General features: G+C 51.3%; 1 protein-coding gene across 1 annotated transcript; it reads left to right on the plus strand.

Moving 5' to 3' along the window:
- Positions 1-870: 870 nt before the first annotated feature.
- Positions 871-2,557, plus strand: Cplx2 (complexin 2). The gene is made up of 3 exons (XM_050143441.1): positions 871-982; positions 1,104-1,279; positions 2,288-2,557. The coding sequence occupies exons 1-3, from the start codon at positions 952-954 to the stop codon at positions 2,483-2,485; spliced, it is 405 nt and encodes a 134-aa protein (XP_049999398.1). The 5' UTR covers positions 871-951; the 3' UTR covers positions 2,486-2,557.
- The last annotated feature ends 8,751 nt before the right edge of the window (positions 2,558-11,308 follow it).

The following is an 11,308-nucleotide window of genomic DNA, read 5'->3' on the forward strand; positions in this document are numbered from 1 at the left end:
TATATTCAAACTGAAGACTTTAAAATAGGAACCAAGTCTGAAGAGATAGCTCAGAGGTTAAGAGTACGTACTGTTTTGGAAGTACATAGGACCCAGGTTCTATTCCCAACACTCACAGGGGGGCTCACAACCATCTGTAACTCCAGTTCCAGGAGGTATGATGCCCTCTTCTGGCTTCCACAGGCACTGCACTTACATGCAGCAAGAGAGCCACTTGTTGGTTCCCAGCTGCTCAGCAGCTCAGCCCCAAAATAATCACACAAAAACGATATTATTTAAATCACTACTTGGCCCACTAGCTCTAGCTTCTTATTGGCTAACTCTTACATATTAATTTAACCCATCTCCATTAATCTGTGCATCACCACGCGGTCGTGGCTTACCAGCAAAGTTTCAGCACGTCTGTCTCCGGCAGTGGCTCAATGGCTTCTCTCTAACTCCTCCTTCTTTCTCCCAGCATGCAGTTTAGTTTTCCCTGCCTACCTCTATTCCCTGTGCAGGCCCGAGATAGTTTTCTTTATTCATCAATGGTAATCATACAGAGGGGAATCCCACATCACTTACACAGGTCACATGTTTACAGGAAGGCAAAATACTCATACACATGAAAGAAAAATGAATAAGTCTTCTTTTTAAAGAATATAACAGAAGCTGTTTAGTTGTACATCCATGCCTGGTCCATGATACACGCTCAGTAAATACTTCCCTTCCGTCTCCTCGTTCTTCCTAACAGGGCATTGCGCCGTATCCTCAATTGGTGGTGCCCCGTGAGAACAGCAGTAAGGCCCCCCCTGTGTCAGTCTCCACCACCCTTCTCGGGAAGAGAGCTTTTCATCTGACCTGCCCCCCATCCTCTCTTGCAGGTGGGCTCATTTCCTGGAGGCACAGCAGCCAGGTGTGTTGAATGCAAATTCAGCTACGGGCTAGGGAGCACTAACCAAAGCCTGCAGAATGGACTTTGTCATGAAGCAAGCCCTTGGAGGTGAGCCCCACAACCTTCCCCCATGTACCCCTGACCCATGAGAAAGGGAACCTCAAAACCTGCCTTCTCTTCCCGACTGACCACACCCTCTTCCTCCCCTGACCACCACGTATTCCTGTAGGGGCCACCAAGGACATGGGGAAGATGCTGGGGGGAGAGGAGGAGAAGGACCCTGACGCACAGAAGAAGGAGGAAGAGCGACAGGAGGCCCTGCGGCAGCAGGAGGAGGAGCGCAAGGCCAAGCACGCCCGCATGGAGGCCGAGCGTGAGAAGGTCCGGCAGCAGATCCGAGACAAGGTCAGCATCCCGCTCCAAGTCCCAGCTCTCATCTTAGACCTAGTGCCCTCTGCGCCACACTCTCATCAGGAAAATGAGTGTCTTTGGAGCATGCCCTCAAGAGAAGCACATAGAACTATGTATGCATACAGGAAGTGGCATATAGAACTATGTATGCATACAGGAAGTGGCATATAGAACTATGTATGCATACAGGAAGTGGCATATAGAACTATGTACGCATACAGGAAATGGCATATAGAACTATATATGCATACAGGAAGTGGTGTATAGAACTATATACGCATACAGGAAGTGGCATATAGAGTTATAAAAGCATACAGGAAATGCAGCAATGCAGCAGGCCCAACTCCCTGCCAGAGCTCCTGGAACCAAATAGAAGTGGAATTCAGAATTTGTGGATATTAGAGACAAGTTCCCTGCTACCCTGACCTCCAGGGAGGGAGCTGTCATTCATTTAGTGCAAGTCTATTTGCACCAGGCTGCCAAGTAACACTGCAAGTAGCCTTCAGTCAGCCAGCTGTGTCACAAAAATCGCCCCGGAAGACATTCAGAACTCAGAACTTAGAGGCCTTCAAAAGGACAAAGGGGTTCATTTTACAGGAAACCGAGGTACAGTCTTTTATGTTTTATTTTGGTTTTAGGGTTTTGATTATTTGTTTGTTTGTTTGTTTGTTTATTTGAGGCTGGGTTTCTCTACATAATAGTCCTAGCTATCCTGGAAATCACTTTGCAAACCAGGCTAGCCTTGAACTCACAGAGAGCCACCTGCCTCTGCCTCCCAAATGCTGGGATTAAAGGCATGAACCACCACTGCCCAGCCTGAGGCATGGTCTTTTATGTTATTCACCTACTAAGGACTGGTTCAGGGCTCCAGGGAAAGCAGCTTTCCTGGGAGTTTAAAATGCTGATGAGACCCATCCCCAAAGTCTGCCTGAGAGAAAAACCAACCCTTTGCTTCCCCTGACTTGTTGACTTCACACCTTTCTCTGTCCTTCTCTTCCCCAGTACGGGCTGAAGAAGAAGGAAGAGAAGGAGGCAGAGGAGAAGGCAGCCCTGGAACAGCCCTGCGAGGGAAGCCTGACCCGACCCAAGAAGGCCATCCCTGCAGGATGTGGGGATGAGGAGGAGGAGGAGGAAGAGAGCATCCTGGACACAGTGCTCAAATACCTGCCCGGGCCACTGCAGGACATGTTCAAGAAGTAATCCATCCCTACTGCCCCATCCACCTTATGACTTTTTTTTGTTATTGTTAGTCTTTTCTTTTTATTCCGTTAAGTATCAGTTCCAAAGGGGAAAACCTCAGTTGGCCTCTGCCCCCTTTCCCTAGCCAGGGGCGCCTCCCCTCTGTTCTCCCCTTCATCCCAGGGCTTCTAGCCCTGTTCCACTCCCAAATAGCCTGAAAGGGAAGACAGCTTTACTCCAGCAGGGGACATTGAACCCAGAACCAAAGGCACTGGGTGCCCCTCCAGAAGCCCGAGGTCTATGTTAGTGTGGTGACCCCCCCATACATTCCTTCATGCTCCCCACTGCCAGGAGGACCACTGTCCCCAGCCAGCCAAAGTAATGACACATTCCAGCCCTGCCCAGCATGCTGACCATTGGCCTCTGTCTGAATCCCCAGTGGGAGTCCAGGTCAGGGCAGAGGCACTGAACGGCCCTGGCTCTGAGGAAGGCTGTTCACAGTGAGCCTGCCCTGAGAGGATCGAGCTGGATCTGGCCAGGTTAGAGTCTGGGCAAGAGGCTCGGGCTGTCCTTTTCCCTCTTCCTGGTGGCATCTACCCAGGAGCACACCTCTCCCCAACCTACTTTAAAAAGTATGGCCCCTGCCAAGCTGCTCCCTCCAAATGGATCCTCTTTGGACTTTAGCACATCTGTGGAGGAGCCTGGGGCAGGGAAACCCCTTATTCTCCCTCATCTGACTTAGGCCCTGGGACCCCACTGCCAGGCTAGGCCCCAGTTTGCCCAGCCAAGGGGCTGCCCAGGTCCCCAGAAAATACTTGGAGCCATCGGGCAGTGATGGTCTGTGCCATGGGACCCATCATTGGTACAGCCAGACTGCCCCCATTCCTCTCAACCTTTCTTCCCTTCCATGTCCTGTCCATGTGCTTCCAAGTCCCCATTGTCCCCAGGAGGACCCTTCTTGGTCAAAGCCCCGAGCAGCTGGGGAAAAGCCACTTCCCACCAGACGAAAGACTGTCCATTCATCCCACTAGCCAAGAATCAGCTCTCCTCTGGGATGGATAGGACTGCCATCTGTCCTCACACCCCACACTGTTGAGGCTGCCTGCTTTGTGACTTGTGTAGAAATGGAACAGGGACAGAGGGGAAGGCACAAAAGAGAGACAAATGTGTGAGTCCACGCACACACGCACACACGCACGCACGCACACGCACACCACACACATTAGATAAGTATGGCAGGCCCCGTCCTGCATCTGCGTATGGTTAGAGTGTGGTGTCTCGAGACTGCATGTGTGTTACTCGTCATGCCTCTTTGTCAGAGGTAGTTTCTCTGATGTACCTTGTGTATATGTGTTTGTGGGTCGCGGCGTGCCTGAGCTTCAACCATGTTCTCGGTGTGTGCCCGCCATCTCATGTGTTTAAAGATTGCATGTGGTAGCCTGTATATGCATGTATTTTCAAAATGGCATGTGTGTCAAGAGTGACAGTTACATGCTAGATGCAGAAACGTCTGAGGGAACTGTCAGATGGGCCAAGACAGGTGTTCACGTGTGTGGGTCTCAAACAGGCAGCTGTATGTATAAGTTGTGCTTGGCTAGCAAGAACCAGAATAAGATGCCTCCTCCTCGCCCTGAGACCATTAGTCCAGGTGGCCACATCTGACAGGAGACCTTCCCCTTGGCCTAGAGTCCTCCAACCCTTGGGGGTTTCCTACCTGAGGTCCTCAGAATTCTACTGAGACAGACCCAGGCAGTGCCCCAGGAAGCCATGCTGGGCCCTACCAGGGCCTATCCCAAAAGTAGGGGCCCCAGGAGGGGGCGACTTGCCCACTCCCGAAGCCTCTGTCCCACTGGCCCCCTTGCATTCTGCAGGTTTTTCCATTTTAGTGGACTTATGCTTTGATTTCAGAGAAGACGTGTGTCTTCCTGTCCGTTTCCAATAGTTAAAGCCATATCAGTTAGACCGCAATACTTTAAAGAGGAGACTAAACAATCCATATGTTTAGGGAACCAGAAAAGTCCCCTGGTCTGTCCCCTCTCTAAGGAGCAGGGCCTCGGCAGCTCCAGCTCCTGGGACGTACCCTTCTCCCCCACCCCCTTGTACCCCTGTGTCATCCCACAGGGCCAGTGTTTGTGTCTGTGTCTGTGATGGGGAGCCATCTTGCACCCCTGTTGTCTGCTTGTTTCCCTCTTCTATCCTGGGCAGGATGGTCACTCTCAAATGCATTGGGGTCCAGGGTCAGAGACCAGCAGGAGCGAGTCCGGGGGGCCCCAGGCCTCCTTAAACCCTGAGTAAGACTCCCACCTGGACACGGGATGGATACCAGGGTTAGGATAGGCCTTCCCTGTAACAGAGACTCTTGGGCCTCAAAGGTATGGCAGGACACAGAGCACCAGAAGGGCAGTAGAGACCAAGACCCAGGGACCTGCAGGTAAGCAAGAGAACCCAGCCTTGCAAGATAACCCTCATGGGCCTGAGGGAATCCAGACCCTTCTGCTGGTTCTGGATTTCCATGGCCCCTCTGGATACCCAGAGTAGGATCAGGGCTTTCTATCTCCACCCACAGTCCTTCAAGCTGGGCTGGCTTAGCCTAGGTCTAAGTCTCCTCTTTTCCATGCCCAGACAGCAGATTTTGAGGCCTTTTGGAGGTGCAGGCAAGAGAGAGAATTTCTACTTGGTATAGATCTCATTCCACCCACACAAAGCCCAGGAGGATATAACGATTGACATCTCTGCCACAGACCTGACTATGGGGAGGAAACAATGGGTTAAAGGATGCTATGTCCTCTTGGGAGGACAAAATATGGGTCTGTGAGCAGGGGAAGGGATGTTTGTTCACCTGATGTGCCTAGAGCAGGAGGTGTGTGTGCAGCCCATGGAATAAGCAGATGAGTATATCATACAGAAATGTGATATGCAAGTAACACACTGAAAAGAGGCTCCAGAATTCATGCACATGGGCACACACATGCATGCATGCATGTGCGCACGTGTGTACGCACGCACATAAACACACACACAGCATGGTGGGTGGCTGGAGATAAAATGAGGTAGACCACTGACGTGGGCACGTGAACCCTTGGGGAAAGCCACCAGGCCCTTGTACCTGGGACTCCCCATCAGAGAGAACAAGGGCATTCCCTGGGTCTCTGTGGTGATGATGCAGGGGTTTCCAAAATGCACGCCCTCCATTTCAGCTCCAAAGCACTGGAGGGGTGTCTTGGCAGAGAAGCTTCAGGAGCACCTCCTTCAGTGGAGCCGAGAGGTCTGTAGGCCATCCTAGGCGCGTGAGAGAGAGAAAATGAGAGAGCGGTACAGAGACAGATGTGTTGCAGCCCAGAGTCCCCCCCCCCACACACACACACACGTGGGGTAGCTGGTGGGCAAACCAGCAACCCTAAAGACTTGAGGATAGAGTAAGGATGGCATGGGAGTTCCAGCCCCAAGGGCTAGCACCCAGCTGGCAAGGGTGCTCACCACAGCACCTTGTTCCATCTTTCTAAGGTTTAGCCAGCTCGTGACTGAACTGGGAGGCCTGGGGAATCAGACTGGCACCCAAGGGGGCTGTCTCCCTGGTCTAAGGGTATGGAATGCCTCCCAGAAAATGTCCCCTGCTCTCGTCCCTATTCCTATAGCCCTACCCTTTTCACCAGGGAGAAAATAGAGGTACTCCTCCTGACCCCAGGATGGAGGTGGGTCCTCCTGAGACCCAGGGGAGATGGACCATCCTGCTCACGTGGGGGAACCCCTTTCCCACAACTGTGCTCTGTCCTTGTTGCTCTGCTTCTTTTAAATGTGTCAGTATCTGGGGGAGGGGAGGGCCACCCCCTGCACTCCCTTGAACCTGACCAAAAGCCATGGCTGTGCTCCCCACTTTGTATGATGCAAACGCTAAGATGTACAAAACCAACCATGACAACAAAGAAAAAGACCTTGTACAGCAGCTTCCGTCTGTCAGCCTTCTTCTGTCCGTTAGCACCACCAGTAACTGGTGACAACCAACACAGCTCAAGATACCCCAGAACGCCCAATGTCTTCCAATGTCTTACCCCCAGCTTCTGGCCAGGACACTGCAGAAGTTACCTCGAAAATCAATGGAGGCTAACGTTGGAGCTGGCCCAAGTTCCAGGGTCGCTCTCCCTCTGAAGGCCAGCTCTACAATCCCAGAGCAGGGTTTGTGCACGTTGAACCTCGCATCCCATCCCAGGCTGCCCTTCTCTACCAGCTCCTTGGGGTGTGGCATCCTGAGAACCCCATGAACACAATAGATGGGCAAATGTCTATCAGTAGTTCATCCAGCAACGCAGATGGGGCACCTGCTCCCTTCTGTACCAGGGAGGCTTGCGGGAGAGGACACACAGAGAGGACAGCACTCAGCATTCCTCTTAGACACAGACACAGCTTGCCGAGGACTCAGGACAAGACCCCTTTCACCAGGGGTCTGTACCCCCATCTCTGACCAGCCTGAAGTGAGGCCCATTTCTCTCTGGCTTCTCAGCACTTTCTATTGTCAGGCATGGGTCTGTCCTCACAGACTCCTCTACCTCTTCCCTTCTCTGCCTCCTTTTCCTTGCCATTCCAGCCGCAGCTAGAGGGTCTATCTAAAATGCAAGCATCAATATGTCACTCCCCCCCCAGCCCCTCCCACCCACCTATAGGATGGTATCTACCTGGTGGACAGCATCCCCATGACCAAAATGGCCCTGTGTGCTATGGCTCCAGTGATTCCAGCCTGCTACGTCAGAGCCACGTGCACCTTAGTGTTCCATGAGTACCCAGGTCCCCAATCAATGCTACATCACATTTGTATAAATTACCCCTCGACCCCCCCCTTGCACCCTCGGCACAATCCTCTAGCTTCTAGCTCATGTCACTCCCCTCTGCACAGCCCCCTGATAGAGCTGCTGTCTCTTGGCCACAGCAGAGTCTGTTACCATGCACACGGAGCACAAAGCCTCACGGCTTTGTGTTGCAATAAAAGCCCCAAGCATACAGACAGGCGCTGCCACCCAGCAGAGCGATCTTGAGCAAGACACTTAACCCCTGTGAGCATCTTCTCACAAGGGAAGCAGAATGATAATAATTATTCTAACCTCCACTGTTGTAAGGAGTAAGGAGAGTTTTGCACGCATGCCCTTATCATCGTGTACCAAGCACCTATCGACTAGCGCTATTAACCTTATTTAAGGTGTGGGAATACACTCATCTCCCCCATGACTGCAATCTCCATATACAACACACTTGTGACCTCCCAGTGTCTGTGGGTCAGGAGCCTGGGCGCAAGGTTGGCTGGATTCTCTGCTTTCAGGTCTTCATGAGGAAACTAGCCAAGTGCAGGTCAGGGCTGCGGTCCTCATCAGGAAGCTCAGCTGAGCAAGGATCGCTCCCAAGCTCACACAGCTGCTGGGAGAATGCACTTGATGGATGTTGGCTGGAGAATGTCCTCTGACCCTTGCCATGTGGGCCCCTCCGCTGAGGCAGCTCACAACATGAGGCTTGTTCTACCCCAGTGTGCCAGCCGGGAGAACTCTAGATAAGCCTGCTAGCCAAATGGAAGCCACAACCTCCTATCACTAACTGCAGAAGGATGTGCCCTGTGCTGTTGGCTAGAAGCAATTACAAATTCTTCCTGCACTGCCAGAGAGAGAGGGAACTGCAGCAGAGTGAAAATAGCAGGTCTAAGCCCAAAACCTCCCTCCCTCAGAAAGGGCCAGTTGTCCCAGACCTTCGCAGCAGAATCTCGGGAGGTAAAGATATCTCACAGAGGAGCAGTGGCTGTCGGTGAGTTCCCTGTGGAGTTCTGCAAGACAAAGTTCAGGCCCAGATCGTGGGAAAGAAAGAACAAGGGCTCCAGAATTACCTGGGAGTCCACCATGCGGGGGACTCTGCCAGACACACAAGGCCCTGCCCTTTAGTGACAGCTTAGACACGAAGTGACAGGCACTGCTCCTCTCCTCTCTTTTCCTTACAGTGGATCCCAGCGCACCTGCACCCTCCCTGGTGCGGAAACACCACCGCCCTCCTGGTTTGAATCCTGAAGTTTTTCTTCCAAGTGTCTTAATCCCCTTAGTTAAGTCAAACGTCTGCTGCATGCTTGGCACTGTACTGACACCAATAACACCAGCCACACAACCTGATCCACCCGGGAAACTGCTTAGAAAGGGAGAGACAGACCAGCTGCCCACCAGAGCATATGCAGTAACTCAAGTATACTTGGGCCTTTGGTGAAGGCTCCCTGGAGGAGGCAACAACTAAAATGAGTCTCAGATGAGAGGGCAACAACTTAATGGGGAAGGAGAGCCCTCGGCTACCAAGAACAAAGGGAAAGGTGGAGGTGGGGACAAAAGCAGCTCCATCCAGGAGGTAGGAAAGAGCGAGGAAGGGTGAGAGATGTCTGGCAGAGGTGGCTGAGCTGTTGGTGAAAACTGAGTCTGGGAACAGCAACCGCACAGAATTTGGGCTCTGCCTGCAGGCCACCGGGAGCTGTGGAAGGGCAGTAAGCTGAGATACAGACAGGAGAATGTCTTCTCAGGTTGGGAGTAAGAGGCTGGAAACCCTGAACCCGGAGGAGACAGTGCAGTGTCAAGGTAGGCGGAGGTACAGCCTGATCTTTGCCAATGAGGAAAGAGTGTGATGAGGTGGGCAGAATGAAGGGATACACTGGACAGCAATGGACAGGGTCACGTTTGCAGAGCGTGGAGGAGGGAGGCATCGTGACTCTGCCTTGGATGGCAGAACACCCCAGGATATGGAACCCAGCAGATGTGGTCAAGTTTGGAGGAAGGACATGAGTTTGGGTATCCTGGATTTGAGCAGGATCCAGTGGGTAGTCTACATTCCCGCTGGCTTACTCATAGACTTACAAATGGCATTGGCATGGTCTGGTACCCCAGATGGAAAAGGTGTTGACCACTGACTTCACCACAGGACCAAAAGATCTTGAAGTCAAGAAGCCTAGAGTGAGCAGGGGGATTAAAGTCAAACTCGTTATCTTGTGTTTTCAGGAACCCCTCTGTGCCACCCTTGTCTGGAGGTACTCTTGTGTCTGCACTCTCCATGGTGTCCTGGAGCTCACACTAGTTTGAAAGCTCCCCCTTTCTCTAAACTAAAAACCGCCAGGAGGCAGAGAGTTAATGAAACCTCCTTTAAGTCTCCCTAATTGGCTGCAAAGCCCAGCTTCTAGACCGTTCACTTAGTCCTTGTAATTAATTGGGGTTTCTTGCCTGATCTAAGAGATGATTTGATACTGCCTGAAGACAATATTTTCTCAGTTAGGCTCCTCCAACCGGAGACATCCTCAAACCCAGCCTCTGCATCCCTGCTGACCCGGGTAGAAATGCAGATTCCAGTCCTTCCTCTTTGTGTGACCTCGGGCAGGGCATCCCCAGCTCCAAACATAGAACTGAGAAAAGTTTTAGGCTCAGAAGGTTGCATGAGAGCTAGCATCACCATCTTAGTCTCCAGACCCAATGTGTTTCCCCCTCCATCCATCCATCCATCCACATACATCCATCCTATCTTGAGGCAGGCTCAGGGATCTTCAGCTCTTTGTTACATCAATTCCCTGGTGCATTCACTGTGAGAAAAATAAAATGACCCTGTCTGTGTAATGGTCATGCTAATATAATAAGCTAGGGAGGGAAAGGGAGATACCCTCCCCTACTCAGTAAACACTTGCTATACATATGCCATCCGCAAGAGCTGATTGCTTTAAATACATGACCTATCTCGAAAGCAATCTTTGAGGTCGGCATTATCTCCACCTTATACAGGAGAAAGCGAAGCTTCGAAGCTGTGTGACTTTTCCTAGGGCCACAAAGCAAGCCAAGAGGAAGATGGGGATCAACTATCTCCTCCAAGAATTCCTCTTGTATCTTAAAATGATATCAATGTGTTATAGTTATTTATCTATAGCCACATCACAAACGACCCCCCAATTTAGTGGCTCTGAGCAGTGAACATTCACTTTTCCTTTGGGGCATCGATTCTGGAGTGGGTGCCCTGGTAATCTACAATGGGACCATCAAGATAGCAAGGTTCTGCACAACATGAATTCCAGAAAGGAAGATGGCTGGGGACTGGGACATGTTGGGGGCCACTGACTTCACAATATGTACCCCGACCTACCTTACAGGTCTTGAAGAAGGCTTAGTCAGTAAACATTCTCCACTGATCATTTCGTACAGTAAAGGTTCCTTCATTCCCTTTCTGTGCCCATAGTCTAAGTCAGACCTACCTTCAGACTTGCATCTGCCAAACTCATGAGAGCTCAGAGTCCTATGTACAAAACAACACACAGCCAAGCACAGGATAAAACGTTTGGATTTCTTCCCAGGACACCTCCTTTGGAACTTGGGAGTCATTCATTTGACCTCCTAGGAGTCTCATTACAAAAGGATAAGGCCTGTGATACCCAGTTAGCCACAAAATGTATTAAAATGCCTAGCCCAGGCATATCAACTTCTCGGTACATGGTACCTAAGACTATGAATGCTATCGATCTCCTCCAGGCATGATGGCTCATGCTTGGAATCCCAGCATTCAAGAACCTAAAGCAGGAAAATTGTGAGTTCAAGGCCAGCTAAGGCTTCATAGTGAATTCTCAGGTCAGCATGGGCTACATAGCAAACCCCAACCCCAAACAAATAAACAAAGACTATCAATGTTGCAATTATAAATAAATTGAGATTATAACCCCTCCAAGTCTTGGACAAAAGCTCTGGGTTCTTGGACTCAACATTGGCCTTCAGCTCTTGCTTGCTCCCTCCTCCCATAGACTAGCTGAGCCCTGACTTGGCTCAGCCAGCCCCAGGCTCCCTGGCTGCCAGCCCTAATCAGCAGCTC

The sequence above is a fragment of the Alexandromys fortis genome, unplaced genomic scaffold (genome assembly GCF_014885135.2).
Source record: "Alexandromys fortis isolate MF-2015 unplaced genomic scaffold, M_Fortis_MF-2015_v1.1 scaffold_1, whole genome shotgun sequence".
Lineage (NCBI taxonomy): Eukaryota > Metazoa > Chordata > Mammalia > Rodentia > Cricetidae > Alexandromys > Alexandromys fortis.